Source organism: Fistularia commersonii, chromosome 22 (assembly GCF_037954325.1).
Source record: "Fistularia commersonii isolate RoL2024-O1a breed Wild chromosome 22, RoL_Fcom_v1.0, whole genome shotgun sequence".
NCBI classification, from domain to species: domain Eukaryota; kingdom Metazoa; phylum Chordata; class Actinopteri; order Syngnathiformes; family Fistulariidae; genus Fistularia; species Fistularia commersonii.
The window spans coordinates 7,800,425-7,824,245 of record NC_141305.1 but is presented as its reverse complement, the minus strand read 5'-3'; the positions used below and the strand labels follow the sequence as shown (position 1 = coordinate 7,824,245).

Below are 23,821 nucleotides of genomic sequence, written 5' to 3'. Positions count from 1 at the left end.
AGTAGCTATACACAATAACGGCAGATCAATGCAGTCGGTACTGTAACACAACAGGCCTTAAGTTATTTCTTTCTTTTTTATTTTTAAAGGGGGGGATCAAGACTCCTGTGTTCCATCAGTTTAATATCCCCAACATCGGCGGCGGCCAAGCAGACAGCAGCAGCCTGCCAACAAAAACATATGGGATTCAGCTGAAGGGCTCCAGTTTTTCAAAAAACAGCCCCTCTCAGTCTAAACTTCTTAAGGAGGTCGCTATGAACGTGCTCTCGTTTAGAAAAAAAAAAAAAAAAAAAAAAACGACCGAGAGAGAAAAGTCGAGGTAGTGCGAGTTAAAAAAAAAAAAAAAAAAAAAAAAAAACCCTGCCGGGACACTGCCACCTTTCACCCTCCGTGTTGTGCAAAGGTGTGTTTGCTTTCAAAAATGTGAGCAAACCTTCGTCATCATTACCTGCCATTTTCATCCGCAGCCTTTAAAAGAAGCTCTACGGGGGTAAAACACACACACACAGGTATGGAGAAGGGTGAGACTATTTTTGAGCGTCCGTATATAATAAAAAAAAAAAAACCCTGCATATAAAAATAATTTTTGTGCATATGTTAAAAAAAATTATATATTCTTGCAATCTTTTTTTTTTTAAAACAAAAAACAAGGTTGCGCTATCTAGCACGGCGGCGAAGAAGAAGAGGGTGAAGTTGACCGCTGCGCAGCCGGATGCCCCGAAACATGCGAAGAAAGAAAGATTTTGAAAAAAAAGAGTAGTTAAAAAGCACCCTGGAGTGAACTGAAGGTGGTGGTGGGTTAGGAGTAGGAGGGGAAGCAAACCCCCAAACCCCCCTCTGCGCGCCTCAAAACCGTTTACCTAAACAGCTGCGGGGTCAAACCTCGCAACAAGCCTGAGTCAACAAGGCGCGCTAAAAACTATCGCTGAATAAAACTCTTGTGCGACTACACTTCGGGCTGGCTTTTCTCTTTTCTAATCAAAAAAGAGATTTTTTTTTTTTTTTCCCTACCCCGGGCCGCGGCAGACATGTCCAAAAAAAAAAAAAGGCGTCCAGAAGGCTCTTTTTATGTCTCCAAGGCCAAAAGTTGAAGCGAGGAGAGTCTGAGCTGAACGCCAGCTTCACGCTGGGAGGGGGAGGGGCGGAAAATGCCCCCTGTAGCATGGTAATAACATGCAACTAACTACATCCAAGTTAACCGGAGCTGTACTTGTTACGCCGTAGTTACACTGTAGTTACACCATAGTTACGCCTCAGTTGCAACAGTTACACCTTGGTTGTAGTTATGTAGTTACATTTAAGTTACGCGTTACTCACACTGTCCTTACACCGTAGTTACGCCTTAATTACAATATAGTTACACTTGGACTGTTACGCCGCAGTTACATTTATGTTACACATTAGTTACACCATAGGTACACCCTGGTTTGGGTTATGCCGCAGTTACACATCAGTTACATGCTAGTTCCACCGTAGTTACATTGTAGTTACACTTTAGTTACTGTATAGTCACATCTTAATTATGCTTTAAAAAAATCGTGATTCAATTCTCGTTCCGCTATAGTTACATTTTAACGACACTGTAGTTACATTTCAGCACCACCGGAGTTTCACTTTAGTTATAACTTAGTTAGACTGCAGTTACACCACAGTTACATCTTGGTTGTAATTATGCCATTTATTACACTGTAGTTCAACTTAAGTTATGTTATAACATAGTTATACATTATTACACCATAGTTACACCTTGGTTCCACCTTAATGATACCATAGTTTTACTTTGGTTACACCTTAGTTAAACCCTCATTATACTTCAGTTTCATCTTAATTATTCCACAGTTAAACCTTAGTTACACCCTATTAACATCTGTTGAGCTAGTGAGTCATGCACATTCATTTTTATGGAAAAACGCCTTTTGATATCAAAAGAAGGATTTCATCAGAAATGTTTTGCAAATATTAGTTTGGTAGTTTTCTGCCTCAGAAGCAACCTCACACACAGGCTTAATTTCTTCTTCTTCTTCTTTTTCTTCTTCTTTCGGCCTTTCCCTTCAGGGGTCGCCACACCAAATCAACTTTCACCATCTAATCCTACTCTCTGTATTCTCCTCTCTCACACCAACTACCTTCATATCCTCTCACTATTGTCCATAAATCTTCTCTTTGGTCTTCCTCGAGACCTCTTGCCAGGTAGCTCCAATTCCAGCATCCGTCTACCAATACATTCACTATCCCTCCTCTGGACATGACCAAACCATCTCAGTCTGGCTCCTCTGACCTTCTCTCCAAAGCATCTAACATAATCACAATGTCATCCTCAAACATCATGGTCCATGGAGATTCCTGTCTAACCTCATCTGTCAGCCTGTCCATGCCCGCTGCGAACAAGAAGGGGCTCAGAGCTGATCCCAGACGGAGTCCCACCTCCACCTTGAACTTCTCTGTTACCCCTACAGCACACGGTACCACTGTCTCACAGCTAGCATACATGTCCTGCACCAGTTTAACATACTTCTCTGCCACTCCAGACTTCCTCGTACAATGCCAGAGCTCCTCTCTTGGCACCCTGTCATATGCTTTTTCTAGGTCGACAGAAACACAATGCAGCTCCCTCTGGCCTTCTCTGTACTTCTCTATTAGCATTCTCAACGCAAATACTGCATCTGTAGTACTCTTTCTAGGCATGAAGTCATACTGCTGTTCACAAATGCTGACTTCTGCTCTCAGTCTAGTTTCCACTACTCTTTCCCATAACTTCATTGTCTGGCTCATCAACTTTATCCCTCTATAGCTGCCGCAATTCTGCACATCCCCTTCGTTCTTAAAAATAGGCACCATCACACTTTGTCTCCATTCTTCAGGCATCTTCTCACTCTCTAAGATCCTGCTGAATAATCTAGTCGGAAAATCTACCGCTGCCTCTCCTAGACACTTCCACACCTCCACAGGTATATCATGAGGACCAACTGCTTTTCCACTCTTCATCCTCTTCAATGCCTTCCTCACTTCACTTTTACTAATTTGTGCTACTTTGTGGTCTACAACAGTTACCTTTTATACCCTTGCCTCTCTTTCATTTTCGACATTCATCAGCTCCTCAAAGTACTCTTTCCATCTTGCCATCACTCTTCTAGCATCTGTCAAGGCATTTCCCTCTCTGTCCTTAATCACCCGGACCTGTTGTACATCCTTTCCATCTTTATCTCTCTGTTTCGCCAACCTGTGTAAATCATTCTCACCCTCCTTACTATCCAACTGAGCATACAAGTCATCTTTACCTTACGTTTTGTGTACTCCTGTCTGTTCTCTTCGGTCCTCTCAGTATCCCACTTCTTCTTTGCTAACCGCTTTCTCTGTATACACTCCTGCACTTCCTCATTCCACCACCAAGTCTTCTTATCTACTTTCCTTCCAGATGACACACCAAGTACTCTTCTATCTGTCTCCTGATAAAACGAGCTGTTGTAGTCCAATCATCTGGAAGCTCACCCTGACCACCCAGACCCTTTCTCAACTCCTCCCTGAAAACCATGCAACACTCCTCCCTTTTCAGCTTCCACCACTTTGTCCTCTGCTCTGCCTTTGTCCACTTGATCTTCCTTGTCACCAGAGTCATCCTACAAACCACCATCCTATGCTGTCTGGCTACACTCTCACCTACAACTACTTTGCAGTCACTGATCTCTTTCAGGTTACCTCGTCTATACAAGATGTAGTCTACCTGCGTGCTCCTACCTCCGCTCTTATAAGTTACCCTGGGTTCCTGTTTTTTTCTGGAAAAAGGTGTTCACTACAGCCATTTCCATCCTTCTTGCAAAATCTACCACCATCTGTCCCTCTGCACTCCTATCCTGGATACCAAATCTGCCCATCACTTCTTCATCCCCTCTATTGCCTTCACCAACATGTCCATTGAAGTCTGCACCAATTGCCACTCTCTCATTTCTGGGAATATTCTGCATCACTTCATGCACAGGCTTTATTTCTAATAATTATTATTATTGTTACAATAGTTTACCATGACCTGGTAAGAAATTGCATTTTTCCCATAATAATAATCATAAATAACAATTACGATAAAAATATCTTCTTTGACTCCACTGTTCTTTAAAGGAGTTTGAAAAATTAGACTAAACACATAACGACTGGCGGGATGAAGAAACATTTTTCTAGGAAAACAATTTCTTGTTTTCTTATCAACAAAATCAGTATTGGAAGGACGTCAAATACAGAATCACAATTTTTTTCTCCTCAATTTAAGGTCTTCGGACAATTTATGATTGAATTCATTCAGGTTTTATTTCATTTTCTATTTCAGCAGACTTTCTTATTATGTTTTTCTTTCTTAAATAATAAGACTTTCATATTTTGTTCTGTTTGCGCATTTGTTCGATTTTCTTTTTTTTTTTCAATCTTTTAAGACAAAAATGGCAAAAACCTAAAGAATGGGTACCCAGCATGAAATCCCTCCTGCTGCCAACAGGGGGTCAGGTGAGGTCATTTGACCAGTCAGAACTGGAAAAATCTCCTCAGAGAAGAATAAGAAACATTCTGAATCTGAGTTTAAACACCTCAAACACTCACACACACTCACACACACACACACACTCACACACAATGAACACAGTTCCCTCCAGGTACTTGAATTACACACCTGAACAAGGGTTTGGAAAAGAGCACTACGGAAGAAAAATAAGGGAATTTGTGGTGGGGTTGTTGCCGTTCATCAACGCATATGTAATGCCGATTTTTATCAGAAAATTTTTATCCTAATACTAATAATGAATGCAGATCGGTCGATCGATCGGTTCCTGAGCGCACAAGTCAGCTCATCTGCACCCCAACAAGAACACATCAGAGAAACTCTGATAAAGCCATCAGTCCAGGGTTGAGGTTGGCCATATTTCTGCTGTTGCTGCGATGTCTTCTTCTTCTTCTTCTTCTTCTTCTTCTTCTTCTTCTTCTTCTTCTTCTTTTTCTTTTTCTTCTTCTTCTTCTTCTTCTTCTGTCTTTTCCCGTCAGGGGTCGCCACAGCGAGTCAACTTTCTCCATCTAACCCTATTCTCTGTATCCTCCTCTCTCACACCAACTACCTTCATATCATCTCTCACTACGTCCATAAATCTTCTCTTTGGTCTTCCTCGAGACCTCTTGCCTGGCAGCTCCAATTCCAGCATCCGTCTACCAATATATTCTCTATCCCTTCTCTGTACATGACCCAACCATCCCAGTCTGGCTTCTCTGACCTTCTCTCCAAAACATCGAACATGTGCCGTCCCTCTGATAGACTCATTCCTGATCCTATCCATCCTGGTCACTCCACAAGAGAACCTCAACATCTTCATCTCTGCAACCTCTAGTTCTGCCTGCTGTCTTTTGGTCATTGTAACAGTTTCTAGTCCATACATCATCGCTGGTCTCACCACTGTCTTGTACACCTTTCCTTTTATTCTGGCTGAAAGTCTTCTATCACATAGTACCCCTGACACTTTTCTGCACCCATTCCAACCTGCTTGGACCCGTCTCTTCACCTCTTTTCCGCACTCTCCGTTGCTCTGGACTGTTGACCCTAAGCACATGAAATCCTCCAGCTTTACATCAAATATTAATTCAGCAAGACCTTGGGTTGTCAAAAACTTCCAAAAAACGCGCAAAGCAAAGCAAAGAACAGGTGTGCGTCCGTAAAGCCACTTTTCTAAACTTCAGAACGTGTGTCTCCATCGGGGCTCTCGCTTGTGGTAACCATGGCAACAAAACCCAGCAAGGGGACGCAGCAAATGCTCCATAGGAATGAATGGGGGTTGGGTAGGGAGCGGACATGGACTCCTCCCGCAGTGCTAAAAATGAAAAATAAAAAAACAAGTTTCGCTAAAATAACGGGCAATGGGCGCACGTAACAGAACTTAAAGTATTGAGGAAAGTGATGGGGCATCCCAAAGAGGGCTGATCAGCAACCAATCAGGTCTGAGCATAAGGTTCACCATTCACTCTTTAATTTCTTTGGCCACCCACCCCCATCCCGAATGGACTGGGCCATCCCTAAAAAAAATTCCTACAGTCTATTTTCCAACCGCTCCCACACAACAGCAACAGGAACCAGGGACTGGTTTCTTTGGCGGCGTGGGAATGTGATGGGGGTCAAAGGTCAGGGACGGCAAGGCGGTGAGGAAGAACTGAGCGGAGCTGAAGCGAAACTTATTGACGGACGGTAAAACGATTCAATTTCCAACGATCGGCGTCGGAACTGAATATTCCTGGTTCAATTCAACTCTTGCTAGTTTGCCGAACCCGTGAATGCTCCCCTGGAGCTGAAAGACGGCAGCCAACTATTAATAAGGTATAAATAATAATAAAAATATCGCAAATGTCTGCCAAGTGTTCATTCGTCCAACCCTGTCTTTCAATATGAATTGCAAATGAATCCCAATCTGCGCTGATCGCTCTCATGCATCATCCCGGTATTATCTGGGTTGCCATGGCAGCGGTGAGCTGATGAGGCGACCCCGATATCCCCGCCAACAACGACGCCTCCTGGTGGACGGGGGGGAACTCCGCTCCGATCAGGGAGATGGAGGAAGAGTGGGGGAGGAGGATGGGAACGGGGAGAGTGGACGCCCACTGGTGACACCGAGGTCGGGCCGCATTCCTGCCTTGTCAGCCTCGTATCATTTTTCTTTACAAACAAAAAATAGTTTATTCTGCAGAGAGAGAAGATGAGAAGAGAGATTCTGATGAAAACTATTAAGGAGGAAGATTTGTAAAAATAAAAAATCTCCTAAAAATCACAAAGAACAAACTGGAATTCGCTCGGAAAACTTTAAGAAGCGCCAAGTGACAAGGACAATTGGACGAATGTGAGAATAAAACAAAATTATAAAAAAAAAAAAAAAACCAAAACTTAACCCTTCAACCAAAAACGACTGCGAGAATCACCGAGAAAAAAATAAAATTAAATTAAATTGGGAGAATTTAACCAGTGAAAAGTACAGTATATAGGAAAATGATTTGAAATCTAGATATCCACCACAGCCCCAAGAAATTAAATCACCCAGGAATTTAAAAAGATATTTGTTTACATGCAAAATATTAAAAATAAGGAGGATTTCAGCTGCTCGGGAAGACGCGCAGGAGACGCCTGGAGACACGTGGAAATGCTCGGAAACACATAGAGAAACATGGAGACGCTAGAAAATGCATGGAAATGCATTGAAACACATGGAGACGCATGGAAATTTTTTGGAAAAAAACAGAAACGCTCGGAGATGCATGAAAATGCTTGGAAACACATGGAGATGTATGGAAACATCGGAGACCCGTAGACATGCTTACAAACACATGGAAACGCTCAGAGACACATGTTGATGCATGGAAAGGCAAAGGAACTGCATGGGGTAAACAAAGTTTTGTTGGTTTGATTGATGACATTTGGTACTCTGGGTTCCTCGCAGATATTTTTCTTGGGCTTTATCTACGGTGTAAACTGTTGTCGTCGATTGGTGGGATTTGCTAAAAGTGTTTTTAGATTGCTTAGTTAATAATTCTATTATAATTTGGATTATCCAACGTCTGGACCGTTTTGATGTTTTAGTTCCATTCGTCTCGGCCCCTTGTCTGGTTTGATAATGATTTGAAATTATTTTTCTGAGTAACTGGTGAGTTTTGTCCTCTTTTTTACGACTTTATTTGCGTTGTTAAAAGAAATAAATGGACTCGTGTTTTGCCATCCGTCGGTCAAAAGCACGTTGAATTGTACTTCTCTCTGCAACCACTGGGGGAAGCCAGCCAGTTCCAGAATCTATATTTTGATAAAAATCTTCAGGGACTTTTGAAGGGTCACATGTTAATAGTTTTGTGTAAAGGTCCGATCGGTTAAATTCACCTGCCAGTGATTTCTGATTGGACGAGGGGTTGTGTTGTCACTCCCAGGCCGCCATGATGGCGTTTAAACTAGCTTCATTTGTTATTGCTTTAATTATTTTCCAATTTTTTCTTCCAAGAACTGTACAATCATCGGGTTGTAGTCTTACGGATGTGCTGTTGGCTCTAAGGTAGCGACTCCACAAGCAAACACACACACACACAAACAACCGAACTCTCAACGAATGTTGGATTTTCGAGTAAAACACTCCGATTTGACGCCCGGCGAGCGACGTGAGCCGCGACACGCACCCTCCCACCCCCCCGCTGCCCCTCTCGGGAGGAAGTATCTGCTTCATAAGCATTTAGCGGTACAGTAAAGGCTTCCAGACAGCAGGCTGGCTGTAATTAAGACACAGTAAAACACACACCTAGTGAGCGGTGAAGGCTGTCACTGCACTTCAAAGACACACACACACGCACACACACACTCGCACACCGGCATCCCTGTCGTCCGCCGTTTGATCTGAAGTCTTTTACCCTTTGCTTTCAGGCTCCAAACATCGCCGGAGGAGACGGCGAAGGTGAGACGGCACCGACGATGCAGCGGCAAAGAGCAGGGTTTTTATATTTTAATTGGTTTATAATTGAAATTAACAAAAAAAGAAATCTTAAAAAGCCTGTCATTTTGAGATGTTTTTTTTTTTTCAAAAACTTGAAATTTTGCGACCTTCTTGATCCATTAAACTACATCGATGGAATTTTGGGAATCAAAATTAAACCGCAGGTCAATATAAACGGGAAATAATCCAGGATGCAGCGTTAATCAATAATAACCGATTATGAGTAATACTCATATTAGGGATTATTTATGAAAATATTGCCCATGTTTTTAACATCTATTTGACTGGTTTGCAGTCTGGCGCCGCCTAAAGACAGATTGTGGAACAGACGGAGAATCTCAATCTGTCACGGCCCCATCTCCAGGAAGAGATATCGTCTGTGTCAACAAAGCGATCAGACGTCAAACGGGGTATTGATCGGGCACCGATCGATGAGACCTGCCGATATCGACGAACAGAATCACGGAGCCGGAACAGCTTCATTTATAAACGTGTGGTTTATAAATGATACTTGGATACTTTAACGTTCACTTCCAGAGTGAAAACAACTTTTCTTCATGATGTCGGGTCTTGGGTACCGAGTTGTCATGGCAACATGACGTGTGTCACCCCGCCCCATGATATTTAGGTTCACGGAACACAAGTACTGATGGCATTTAAAAAAAAATATAAAGAAAATGAATGAATACATAGATAAAATTAAAAAATCTTACAATAAAAATTAAAAAAACAGGGCATTTTCAGATGATGCGACGTTGTTATTTACTACTACAATGTGCAAAAATATCCAAAAAGAAACGAAAAAGAATACAGTTACAACTATGTTTTGGTAAAGATAGCCGCCCAGATTAGCAGAGAAGTACTGCGAAGTACTCCGATCCGTAGTACTTCACGTACGTACTGTGCAATTCGTCCGACTTGCGGTTTTCGAAGAAGTACTCTGGCGGCGTCCCGGAATAAACGGCTTTGCGAGCATCTCGGCGTCTCGTTAAGTGACATCCTGCCACAGAGCGCCCCCCCCGACACACACACACACACACACACCCTCCCCCAACATCCTGCCCCCCAAACCCCCTCCTCCACTGTAAACGTCTGAGGAGAGACTGAACCGGCCCTATTAATGAAGCTCTTCCTCCCGGCCGGCCGGAGGAAGAACAGACGACCTCATTGCAGCGCCGACGTCACGCAACTCTCACTGGATGCTTGAAAAAAAAAAAAGCTTCCGGATCACTCCGGTCATTTGCAAGGGGTTTGCGTGCTCGGGGGGAATGAATGAATAGATGAATGAATGAATAAATCAGTCATTCAGACGCTCTTCTGCCGGAAAGCGGAGGAATGGAGCGTTTCACGACCTGGAGATGAGGTTCTAGCGGAAGGAGAAGCGACGGCTTTTCAGATAAGCGGTCGGGAAATGACTGCCCGCGATACGTGTCCTCATACGGGGACGTCTGCTAGAGAGCTCTCTGTGCTCCGCACTTCACTGGGATTACCTCCACGGCGCCTCCTGACACTAAAATGGCACCAGATATGGTATTTCGATAAGACTATCCAGAACGTCAGCAAGTGGAGGCGGATTTGTTTGGTCACCATTTGGAAGCGGGAATTCGAACGAGCACTTTGAGATTAGATACAGCACCAAACTTAAATTCTGCGAATTTGTCTTTCATTTTGAAGCAATTCTCGGCCCTACTGTCTTTAAAATAAAGTAGCCAGAAAATACCCGGGGAATAAACTATTCTAGAGGCGTGTCATAATGTTTCCTGATCATGTGACACAAGAAAAAGGTTAAAAAAATTAAATTGAATTAAAAAAAACGTCAGTCAGCCAGCCGAAAACGCTGTCGTCTAAGGTGAACTGCCCGCGAAAATGATGGAAAACAGATTTCAGCCACGGCTCGATGCCGTTTTTGATAATTATTCATTCTAAAGAAAATGCATCTGTTATGAAAATGTCTGTCATGTAAAGACGTTAATACCTATGTTCTTACATAGTAACGCAGTTGAAAACCTTTAAATTTCTCTAAATAATCCACGCTGAGCGACGCAGCTCAAAAACGTGACTTTTAACAGGGAATAAGATTTAACCTCGCATTTTTGTTTTTGACTTAAAAATACAGACACTGAGAAGGAATGAGCGTAAGAGCTGCGGTCGCTCGCCGGGTCGCCACGGACGACGAGCGATTTAGGAAGTGGAGGAGCCAATTGCTCATGATCTGAGAGACAGGAAGAGGCTCATTTGCCATTTCGGGCTCCTCTATTTGGACGCCAACTGCTCGCCTGATTGCTGCTTCGCTCCAAAACCGCTGGGAACCGCAGTCCGTCTCGTAAAAAAATGAAAAATTTGTCTGAGGTGACTCAGCTGTTTGAAAAAAAAATATTAAAAACGCGCGCGTGGTCGCCCCAGTGAATCGCCCTGCGCCGACGTTCACGCGCCAACCGAGCCAGGGGTCAACATCATCACGCCGAAAACTACGACAGTCAGATACTACTGGAACTACAAGTGCGGTACAAGAAGTACCGACTCGCTCTATCATAGCACAACCAGCGACTCAGCGTAACCTTATTTCACCGCTTCGTTCAGAGAATAGGTTGCTGCAGAACCCCGGCGGAAGTTCCAGCGCCGCAGCCGTGGGACCCCATTTCTAGGACCATTAAAATCAAGTCCGCCATCACCTCGGATTTTTCGATTCTTTTTGCATAGAAAGGCTAACTAGCTGCGTAGCGGCGAGCAGCACGGCAGCAGGAGAACACTGGGTCTTAAGACTGTAGCCCATTGATCCGCAGCAATAAATACCCAATAAAGCGACACGGTCACTAAATGCATAAAATACTGAAATCAGGTCATCTCTACAGACAGGGTGACATTAGCTTAGCTAACTAGCTGAACTTTTCCAAATGAGTGTTTCTCCAAGGACTAAATAAGAATTGCCAGTTCTTCTTTTGCTGTCAATCAGACGACTCAAATCTGCCCCGTGTTTTCCCACTCGGTCAAGTTTTGACTTAAAAAAAAAAACAAAAAAAAAACAGGAAAACCAACCTGCCAGATACTACTGCAGTCAAATACAACTTTCTACAAACAACAACTAAAAACACTTTATAACCTTGACTTTGACACTTTATAGTTTTATTTGTATTTCTTATTCTCCCCCCTTTTTTTTTATTGTTTATTTACAATTATTTATTATTATGTTTTACTTGTAACTCTGGCACAACAATTTCTTTCGGGATAAAGTTGTTCTTATTCTTATTATTCTTATTCTTAACTGCAGTAAACAAAGTATTGATTTACTCAATACAGGTACAACCTGCAGCTGAGCATTCATTCAGCAGTCATGTTATCATTTACGACTTCGTTCTCAGAGTTGACGACTGACAGGTTGCTGCAGGACCTCAGCGTTGATTCCAGCGCCACGGCTGTCGGACCCCGTTTCCAGGATCATCGAAACCCACGACGCCATCCCACCGAATCGGATAGGGGTCAGAACGAGGACACCTGGAACCGTGGAATCTGATACTTCTTGCGTGAAACAGCTAACTAGCGCTTAGCGGCAGGCTACACTGAGCACACGGGAAAAGTGGGACCTGAGACAGCGGCGCACCGATCTGCAGCAACCAAACAAAGCAAAAAGGCCACAAAACGCATAAACATCGAAGCATTGTTATCTCTATTAACACATTAGCTTAGCTAATTACCCACACGACCGAACTTCCCCGATGAGTGTTTTTCCGAGGACTGCATCAAAACCTCCAATGCCGCCCTGCGTTTTGCGGCCTGGTCGGATTTCGATTCGGAAAAAAAAAACCAAAACAATAAAAAAACAGGAAAACCCGCGGTTGAAACATCGACCTTTGTCCTCAAACAGTTTTACGAGGCGTGTCAGTGATGGGGTGGGGGGAGGCGATGGGACGCCAAAGCTTTTGTGGCGCACAAAGGCGACCCATGGTTTATGTTGGGAAGAGACCCCGCAACCGCCAAAGTCACCACCCTCCTCCGTTTTGGGGGTGCGATGGACGGCCACTCACACAAAGAATACAAAAGGGGTCGCCACAGGAGCGACCCGCTGTAAAAAAAAAAAAAAAAAAAAAAAAAAAAAAACGTTGAGTGCTGACGCACAGAGAAACCGCACAATCCCCCGCCAATCAATCGGTGGCGGGAGGGGGGGGGGGGGGGGGGGCAGGGGAAGAAAAGGGGCGGAGTTTTACGGCCGACTCACCAGTCCGTCGCAGTTGTTAATGGCAACCGAGGCGCCGGGGACGTCCGTGATGTCGCCGATGAAGGTGCAGTCGGTTTTCAGCATCTCCCGCCGCAGTATCCTCTCCGTTCCGTTCACCGCCTCCGTTTGATTGGACGCCAAGTCGTCAGTGTCGTTGGCCAGGTCGTGGACGCGGTCGTGCCATTCCACCATGGCGCCCGGTGCCACCAGCCGGTTGTTGGGGCGCAAACGCAGGTGGAACTCCTTCCCGAAGGCGGTGATGTTGAAGAAGAGTCTCTGCTCGGTGTCGGCGGAGGAGGCGGAGGCGGAGGCGGAGGCGGAGGCGGAGGTGGCCTCCCGCTTCACGCGCTGCTTGTGCGTGGCCGACAGCAAGTGAGACAGGAAGTGGCCGTGGGAGTCGGTGCTGAAGGGGGTGACCAGGCCGTACTCCTTCAGCCTTCTGGTCAGCTGCTCTGTGGGCCCGTCGACAACAAGGGATCGGGGTTTGGATTAAGAGGAAGTGTAGAAGTAAGAGAAATTAAAAAATAAATAGTCACTAAAAGAAAACGTGAGGATCTTTAGGGACAGAATAAATACGAGGTTGCTGCCGACCCCGGAGCAGCAGTGTCAGGACCACAATGACAGGAACATACAAGTATAAGTCTATCTAATCAGCTTTTAATAGAATTATGCACCTTTTTTTTGTTTTAATAGTCATCTGGCCAACCCGCTCCTTAGACTGTTCAGATCTGCAGCAACCTAATACAGCAGTGTCCACAAACACACACACACAAATACACCTCTGTCCAAAGTGCCTGTCGAAAAAGTGCTGAGCTGCTTTTGATTTGATATATACATATAAATTGATGTATATTTAGGGAAATAATAGTTCCAAATAAAATATATGCAGCAGGCAGAACCTTCGGCGTGTCAATCAAACAAAAGGACAAACTTAAAAAATAAAAAAAAAACAAAAGCGAAAACCGAAATCGAACTAGAATATCTCTCGGTAGAGGAAACTATCAAACAGCAATGGAGACGCTGCACACCCGGCTGCATAAAAGCCACTGATTGGTCGACAGGTGGACGCTGGGGGCGGGGGCGGAAGCTGATTGGACGATAGCCGACTGACCCAGGAAGTGATACTTCCAGTACCTTAGACCAGAGGAGCAGGACAGAGGTTAAATGTAAAGGGGTGAGAGGAGGAGGAGCCGGATCTCATGATCTTTTGGGAAAATCCATGATGAGTTGAGTGTAAATAAAAAAAAAGTCGGGAAATTCTATTTCGCACATTCACGATGGCGTTTTAGAGAATAGGGGTCGGGGATGAGGGTCGTCAGGCTCTTATCACAAGGACGACAGAAAAACTAGGAGATGGCATATTCATATTTATAATGTCTCAGCTCAAAAAGAAGCGCATTCATCTTAATTAGACCTAGTATATAAATTTAATGTGGATTAAAATGAATTGTTATTAATTGCACTGTCCTTTGTACTTTTGGACACGGACGAAACTCATTTAGAGATTTGAAATGAATAATAAATCTGCCTAAATGAATTCCTAATAATGTTGATAAAGATGACATTTAAAAAAATCAGGTCATTAGAAATAAACAAAAGGAAAACAAATTTACCAAAAAATTGACAAGGATGTTCCAAGGCTCAATCCCTCTGATTTAGCACGCTAAGCTAACCAGTTATAACAGACAGGTTGCGCTAGCAGCTGCTTGCTGCTTGGATTGCATGTTCACAGGTGCTGCATAGGAGGTGTTTCTTCATGTCAGGAAAAAAAGAAGAAGAACAAGGGGGGGGGGGGGGGGGGTATCTGGTGCGTGTCGCCAAACCGTGTCATTATCGGGTAGCTTTTTGACGAGGAGGCCTTCAAACAGGTGTCCGGGCCGAAATTACACATCTGAGGAAAATTGCATGCTGTGGGAATGACGAGCGTGGACGACCTCTGCGCGCGTGATGCTGGGATAACATGCACGAGGGCCAGGATGAGGAGGGCGGCGAAAAGAAAATGGCACACGAGCAGAGGAAACTGGGCGTAAAATCCTAAATCAGTGTGGATAATCTGGTAAATCCAGGTTAGATTGAATATAAATTAAACCCTACATCAGCGAGGATTATCTGAAAGAGTCTCGATTAAACGACAAAATAAAATAAACTAATAAGAAATTAGTCATTGATCACGATCAGAAAGAGTTCAGATTACATAAACAAAAATAAACTACGTAGAAATTCCTAAATCTGCACAGATTATCCCAACAGAGTCCAGATTAATTTAACAAAAAAAGAAATTATGCTGGAATTCTTAAATCACTGAGATAAACTGAGGGGTGCAGATTAGATTAACAAAAAATTAATTCAGAGGAAATTCCTATATCTGCGAGGATTATCCTAAATGGCCTGGATTAAATTAACAAAATCAAAACAGTGAGAATGAGCTGAAAGGGTCCAGATTAAATAAGCAAAAAAAGGTCGGAGTTTCCGAAATCGGCAAGGAATCCAGATTAGGGATTAGAATAAATGGGGTAGAAACTCCTACAGCAGCGAGGGTTGTACGAAAGAGCCCAGATTAAATTAACAAAACAAGATCCACTATGCATCAATCATGTCAGCAAGATTATCCGAGAGTCCAGATTAGATTAATGAAATAAACTACATAGAAATTCCTACGTCAGCCATGTTGATCAAACGGAGCCCAGATCAGATTAACAAAAGAATTTCGTAGAAGTTACGTATAAATTCCCAAATCAGCAAGATTAATTGACAAATCCAGATTACACAAACAGGATTTAACATTATAATCTGAAAATATCAGGTCTTTTTTTTTTTGTGGGAGCTGTCCTTTTACTTGTCCACAATCAGACTAGTCTAGGATCTAGGATCCGGCGTACAACCCTCAGGCCTCATGGCACCCAATTTTATGACGGGCGCCATGGAGACGAAGGACCGCCAAGGATCCAAAACCGATCAATAAAACAATGAGTTACTCCGGACTTTGAATACACACGAGAAATACTTCGGTTTGACGTCAGAAAGAGTAGCGGAGAGATATGGGACGACAAATTCAGCACGCCGTCAAGACCGCCAGCCACCCAGACACCAGCCCGGAGACGATTGGATCACTGACAAACTGCCGATCTGTGTTATTGATCCAATAGTAACTCGTCGTAGCGACACACTTCGTCAGCTGTGAGTGTAACGAAGGGAAAGCAGAGTCTCCCGGGCCTCGAGGGGCGGAGCTTCCCTGTGAGTGACAGGTGAAAGGACTCTTCCGACTTTCGCCGTTTCCACGGTAACCTTGTCATGGTCAGGACCCCACTCTTGCTAACCCCCACCTGCACAGTTCACCGCTTCGCACCTTTGTTTTTGTTTTGTTTCTCACGGGCCGTACCAAGTCAGTTCTAGTACGGGGGGGGGGGGAAGCGGTCACACCGGAAACCATCACCTTTGTGACGGAGAAGGAGGGGGGCGATACCAAATCAAGCACGGGGCGGGGGTCAAAAAACACAAACATAGATAAGGAACAACTTTCAGTGGGATGATGGAGTGGTGTGTGTGTGTGTGTGTGTGTAAAGGGATCTTTACACACCCACACACCAAATGGACAAATGTTGCAGCTCACTTGTTTCTTAACCTCGCAATGGAGAACAGATGTGCAGGATTTGGAGGTGGAATTTTCTTTCCTGTTCAAACAAAGCCCCGCAAGCAGCTCGTCCGTGTCATCGAACCGTGTGCGTGTGCGTGTGCGTGACAGAGGTCCCCTCCCACTCCTCTTCCTCCACCCCAGTGACAGGCGGCGGATTACAAAATAAAAGCACTCACCTTCTCTACTTCCTTCGCCAGCCTGGGAATGCATGGAGAGGGGGAAGAGGAGGAGGAAGAGAAGAAAAGTGTTAGCGGCGGGAAAAGGAAACGGTCACCGGAAGTCCAGCGGCGACTTGTAAAAAAAAAAAAAAAAAAAAAAAAAAAAAAAATTAACAAAAAAGGCTCTATTTTACACGCGTTATGTAACAGCGGTGGCGGGGATCGTGCGCATGCGCACACACGCCGTGTCAACAAATTTCCAACAGAGGAAAACTCTGTGCGCGATGACGGCGTGAAAGTTTGTTTTATTTATTTATTTAAAATAAAAAAAAAGGATTCATTTTTCATTAAAAATCAATGGAAGTGCGGGTGGGATAAGTTAAAATAAAATGGAATAAATAATAAATTAAAATAAAATAAAATTGGACTTACCTCTTGGGCTGAAGTCAGTATAAGTCCTAAGAGGAGAAACGCTAGCAGTGACAGCGGAGCCATCACGGGTCTTATTTATAAATTAAAAAAAATCAAAAAGAAAACTTTTGAGTGTGTGTGTCCCGACTTGATTTGAAAGCGGGAAACGAAAGTGAGATGATATTTATGTGTGTGTGTGTGTGTGTATATGTGACAGGAAGGTGACCCGGCTCATTCAGAACTTCTCCTCTAAACTTCTGCGCCTGTTTGTTGTTTTTAAAGTTAAAAAAAAAATTGGGAAAAAAAAAAAACAAAAAACAGCTCGAACCGGAAACGGTTTAGGGGTTCGAGTCCAGGAGTCAGTGGTTCTGTTAGGACTGGAAGTTCTGAAACCGGACGTTTTTTCCCCTCCGCCGCCCCGCCGGACACACACCGCGTCCCGGCGTGGCGGAGAGCGGCTTAAGAGGCGGCGGGAAGGGCCGGCCCTGTATGACGTCACAGGAACACGGTGGGGGGGCGGTGGGGGCTCCTCCTCCTCCTCCTCCTCCTCTTCGAGACTTTGTTCAAGAAAAATAAAATAAAATAAATTTTTGGGGTGACTTCTTATCATGTCATTTAAAAAAATATGACATGAACATTAAATTATTTTTTCAAGGAAAAAAAAAAAAACCTTCTCCAATGAAGGAACAGGAAACTTGTGACGTCATCAGCGATTTATTTTTATTTTATTTTTTTTTTTTTAAGTTTCGTTTTTTTGCCGGATGAAAAATGTAGGCAAATGAGAAAATAAAGAGGAATAGAGAAATAAAAGTAAAGGTTCAATTAGATTTGGCTTTCATTTCAATTGATTTTTCGCCTTCTTCTGCTGGTTTTGGAGATTGAAAAGAAGGGAATAGGAAGAAAAGGGGAAAAAAGAGGGGCGGAGAAGAGAAATGAAGGAAATTGTTCTGATGAAATATTTATGCAATTATCATTTCTATTTTACCCTCATTGACTCGTTATTCTTGTTTTTCTATCAGTTATTTCCAAAACAAATTAAAATTAATTACATTTTTCAAAAAACTATACATTACCAGAGGAATAGATTTCAGAAGTGTGATCTGATCATTTTTCAGGGTCTGAAGACTTGAAATAAAATACTCCAACAGTGTATCAAAATATCTATTAATAATTATTGTTAATTGATCTGGGTTAATTTCTTTTTCTTTTTCTGCCCTTCAATTATACTTATCTCAGTGAATTGAAAAATGATAAAACACATATGTCTATGTTATTATTATTCTTATTATTTTATTTTGCAGTTAAAATGCGTAACTGGAGGAAAATAGATAAATTAATAGATCATTTGAAGGAAAATTTGAAAGTCATCATTTTCTTTCAGGAGAGAAAAGAAATCATTTGATGATCATCAATTGATGATAAAAATAAAGAAAATTAAAAGTTTTTTCAAGCAACCCCCCCCCCCCCCGATAAACTCGACTTAATCCTAATCTTGAGTCAGGGTAATCTTAGGTTAATATAAGAATATGATTTATTATAACTACTATGATATAAGAATATACTGAGTTCTGTTTGTCTTGCTCCGCTGGAGCAGAGAACCTGATCTTTTGGCTCCTCTTCCAGACGGAGGAGAAGAGACGGTGGCTTTCACTCATCTGTTCCGCAGCCACAGAGATCTGTCTGTTCCCATCTATTCATTTTCTTTCCACTCCTCATTTCGACAAAAGACAAAACCGTGACCACCACTTAAAATCCCAAAACATAAATCATTTGGAAAAATTAAATCCCCTGTTTTTATTTGAACAAGAATCCGATCGGCTACAGCAACAAACAGTATTTTTAAATTCATACCACAAATTTTTAAAGTTAATGTCCATTTTGTCTTTTGATTTAACATTTTTTAAATGTTTTTCAAGATCCTTTGTAATTTGAACCCCCTGTATCTTTCTCACATCCAGTACACTATAAAGAATACCATATATACATACATGAAAAATAAAATAAATGTATAAACCACCAAACCTCCTTCGAAGTAATTTCTTCCAACTGAATGGTGGCATTTAACCCGAAAGCATTTTTCCCTTTCAAAAAATTAAATAAATATATGACCGATTAAAAAAAAAATCTATGCGGAAAAACAATGTTGAGTCAGATTTTGGCTGGAAAATGAGGAGGGATAAAGTTCCAGGTTTGAAAAATAACCAGATTTTAAAATGAAATTAGGGGGAAGGGGTAAAGAAGAAAACTCTATTCATCCAATGCTAGATAAAATTAGAAACATGATAAAATAAAATAAAATTTAATTAAATTAAATAATTAGGTAAAATAATATAACGTACATTTGAAAATAACTCCTTATTAAGCATTTGAAATTTATCTATATACGATATAGTATTTATTTATCTATTGCAATCTGATCCAAATAGTTATTATGAATATATCACGTCATAAATGTAGTTACATACATTTACAGGTAACTACACACATATAATTTATGGCACACATGTTATTACATTATTCCGTTCAGCAACCGCTCCGGTGTCTGCAAGCCAGTAGTGACAACAACAAGATATATTTTTACACCTTTTTGGAAGGAAAAAAATAAAAAAATAAATCCGTGTTAATGAATTTCAATCAGGGGATGTTGAAATTAAGGGAATCAGGGAAGAGGAAATATATCATTATATTGACCGGTAAAGAAAAAAAAACAGGAATAACTGCAAGTAAAGATAAAATCAACAAGAAATGACAATGTAAAATGCAAAAAAATATATATATGTCTTTACTCCAGCCCGGGAAAAACTAGCAGAATGTTAAAAACCAGTCCGGTTCCCATTTCGGACACTGGGTGGGACAGGAGGCCCACGGCCCCAGAGAGAAGGGGGCGGAGTCACAGCCTAGACCCCCCCCCCCCCCACCAGACACACACACACACACGCACACGCACACACACAACCCCCCCAACCAAAAAAGAAAAAAAAACAAGCTAGGTTTTTGTCCATTGGAATCAAACGAGCCAGATGCTTCTCACAGCGATTTTCTCCTCGACTTCATCGCCTCCCTTTGAAAAACTTCCATCGGCCGAATATCCAGTTGTGTTTTTTTGTTTTCTTTCTACTGGTAGGGGTCGGGGAGGGCATCGCCCCCTCGGACATGACCTGAGGCCTCCATCCCGAGCCCGCACGCCACAGATTCAGATAGATCCACGGTCGGGGGAGGGGGCTTTCTGAGCACTAACCTTCGTAAAACGCTGTGGTGGCCTCCAGGGGCCAAGGGTCAAAGGTCAGATTACCCAGGGGTCAGGTGTCTGCAGAGGCACGACCTGCACCACCTGGAGGCTCAAACGTAGGAGGCACTTACATACTCATCTATTCCAAAAAGGTTACGAACACGCAACAGATAAAACAGCATGCACTTATCAGATCGGTTAATTAATGGACTGGTTATTATCATGTGGTATATTATTTTGTCTCGCAAGATGTAATAATTGTATTTAGTCATCATGATTTACTAATGCTGGATTTGGCACGAAGGATCTCCGCAGTTGCAGACTAGAAACTGAAAATCAGAAGTTTTTTTTTTTCCTGGTCTCCGTCATGGCCTTGCTACCTCGTCATAACTTGTCTGTGTTTTATTTATCATTTTTGTTCGACTATACCGGGAAACGTTATTTCAATCCTGTGTGTGTGTGTGAAACTGATGGCAGTACTTACAATAAAGATGAATTTGATCACGACCGAGCGGAGAAGGAAATACCCGCTGAAAACATTGCATGGTTGCTGAAACAGCCAAGTTGTAGTCTTGTAAGAAGTGACCCAGCAACATTCACTGTCTTAAAAAATCTTAGTTTGAGCCTCTAAAAACCAGTCTTTCGATGTGAGCATTTGGAGTAAGTTACCTTTACACAAGTCTTTTCCAAATCCTTTCATGTATGGTCGGTATAAAATGCAGATGGTATATATCTCCATTTTCATAACTCTACACAGACAGTAGTATATGAAAAAAAAAACGTTAAATTTTATTTTTCCAAAATATTCCTGTCTTTTAAGGAAATAGCCCAGTGTTTAATCCACTCAGCTCGAAGGAGGCAGATGATGGAGGGATGAGGAAGAGGGGGTGGGTGATGGATGGATGTATGGGAGGAGAGTGCAGGTGATGGTGCGTCAGGTTGTACTACGGGTTCACCTGTACCGGATGGAGAGCGAAGGATTGGTGGATCTGCTCCCCTCCATCCTCCTCCAGGACCTGATAGGAGGAGGCGGACATTTTTGCATTTTTTTTTTTTTGTTGCTGCTATTAATCAACTGTGCGGGAATCAGCCTTGGCTGGATGCTAAGTGTAAACTAACTAGCATTTGGAATTTATCCTTATACCATTTAGCATTTATTTATTTATTGCAATCTGGCTGGACGCTAAGTGTAAACTAAACCGCTGCACGCACACACACACACACACACACACCCACACACTTCTCATTTTAAGGTTAATTCTTGTTTATTTTTTATTTCCATTTAACTAGAACAGCCCCTAACCCTGCAGTTCCACCTGTGTGTCGCGAGTTAAGGGGGGGGGGGGGGGGTTAAACAGGTGGGCAGCCTTCCTGTTTGGTAGTTTGTCAACTTCCTGTTGGCCCCCCCCGACCCTCAGCAGCCGCGCGGACCCTTTGGCTTCCTGCGCTGGGAGGGCCTCCGATGCACAACATCTGGATCCCAGCGAAAGGAGCAGATCCGGACAAATAAGTGGCTGTTACAGCCAGAGGGGTGCAAGGGGTCACATTCAGCAAATTGGAAGCAGGCCTACGGGGGCCTGCAGGGGCCAATCGCAATCTCAGGGCCGAGGGTGTGATCAAAATGCTTGCAGGATGGGGGTGGGGGTTATCGATTGTTCTTTTTGTCTTTTGGGGATTAAGATGATAAAGTGAGAGCGAGAGAGGAAGTGTTAACTCCACATGTGTAGGAAGCAAACTCTCCGAGATTATGGGATTGCAGATGGCTGGACTCGGGTGGGGAGAGTGCACGCGACCGAGTCGAACCTGAACGCACCACCACGGAGATGCGGCCCCGGAGGCCAAAGCGCTAAATAAATAAAATGAGGAAAATAAATATTATAATAGAAGAAAACTGAATACAGTGATCCCTCGCTATAACGCGGTTTACTTTTCACGGTTTCGCTACTTCACGGATTTGCATGGTGCATTGTGTTCTGCATTCTGATTGGCTAAAAAGTCACTCCGCTTCTTCTCTACCTGTGCGTCAATAACGTTGCAGTTTAATATGTACACGTACGTAAAACAGTTTGTCAAATGTACATTACGTACGTGCAAATTCTCTAGCATATTTCGAGTTTCTCTAAAACCCATAATGTTGACAAAATGCCCAAAAGGCAGCGGAAGATGCTATCCATCGCAGATAAAGTTAAACTTCTGGACATGCTAAGGGAAGGTAAAAGCTATGCGGCTGCAGGTCGGCATTACGGAATTAATATATCTTCCGTTCGTTCCATAAAGAAGGAAGAAAAAAAACATAAGGACGACAGCAGCAATAAGTTTTAATAAGGATGCAAAAAGGGTTGTCCGCAACAAGACCATGGTAAGGATGGAGTCTGTGTTAGCTCTGTGCATTAATGACTGCATTAATTGTATAATAATTGTAAAAAAAAAATAAAGGTTTCTACTTCACGGATTTTGCCTATCACGGGTTTTTTTTGGAACGTAAACCCCGCGAAAAACAAGGGTATATTGCATACCAAAAATACATGGAAATAAATGATGATAAATGATCCCGGCTCTGTGGAAACACAGCTCGCGGGAGAAGAGAGGAGAGGGAAAAGTGAAAGATTGAATGATTAAAATGTCCAAAAAGGCACAGATGTGTGATGAAGCGCTCATTAAAGGGCATCAAAGATGGCGAGAAGGAGAAGCGGGTCTGTTTCATTTTACGAGGTTGTCCGACTATCCACTTCCTGCTTTCTGTGTTCCTGTAAATCCAGTTTGTTTGTATTTATATTTTTCCGGAGGGTCAAATCCCCCAGGCGAGGGATGGCTGTGTTTCATTTATCTGCCCTGCCAGATATTAAACACGAAGCAGACCAGAAAGGAAGGAAGGGAGAGGGGGATCCCAAGCTGCTGCAGAGTTTGTGCATGTTTTAATCTGGGTGCCCCCATCCTGAATGCAACAAGAGGGCAACAAGGGCAACGGCTAACCTAATTACAAGATGTAGGTATGTGCTTTTTCCAAAAAAAGAAGAAAGAGGAACGTCATCGATCGCACAAAGCCCAGCCTGGGTCGCTTTATAAAAGGGGGTGTCCGAGGGTGGGTGGGGGGGGGGTCAGCGAAGGAATCTGGAATGCTGCCTTTTCTTCTCTTTCACTCTTCGCCCCCCCCTTCACCCCTCCTGACAGAAAGAAGAGAGAGAAACGTCCGACACAATGACTCATGACGTCAGACAGTGAAGTTATGCCCGAGTCACATTGTGCGTCTCAGGGGAAAAAGTACCCCCAAGCCCCCCCACAGCCCTCCATTTCCCGACCCCCCCACCCCACCCCACACACACACACACACACACGCACACACTCAAACATACACATGCACACCCGGACAACCCCGAACTCCCTGACCCTGCATGGGGTCAATGTTTTTGTTTTTTGTCACCGCAAATAGAAAGGGTGGGGCAATAAAAGTCCCAAGGAGGGCATTCCACCAGAATGGGGGGGCATTGGGGATCCAACATAATTTAAAAGACGGTTGTCATATTCTGAATGGGGGTCCCCCCCCTCCCCGACTCCCTCTCCTGGGGGGAGGCCATTTATTTTGTTTTTGTTTTGTGCGGCTAAATAGCTGTTTGGGGGGCAGCAGGGGGGTTAAAAGAGGGGGCGGGGCTTAAATGGGGGGGGGTTACGATGAATGGACCGCAGACTAGACGAAGG

The 23,821-nt window shown here is 43.2% G+C and overlaps 1 protein-coding gene across 1 annotated transcript in view; it reads right to left on the bottom strand.

Moving 5' to 3' along the window:
- adamts3 (ADAM metallopeptidase with thrombospondin type 1 motif, 3) overlaps positions 1-17,300 on the bottom strand; it is an 87,341-nt gene extending 70,041 nt beyond the window's left edge. Inside the window, 5 exon segments of the mRNA XM_086169746.1 lie at positions 12,694-12,971; positions 12,974-13,013; positions 13,015-13,145; positions 16,504-16,525; positions 16,918-17,300. Of these exon segments, the coding sequence (XP_086025872.1) occupies positions 12,694-12,971; positions 12,974-13,013; positions 13,015-13,145; positions 16,504-16,525; positions 16,918-16,980 (534 nt within the window). The 5' untranslated portion in view covers positions 16,981-17,300.
- Between the last annotated feature and the right edge of the window lie 6,521 nt (positions 17,301-23,821).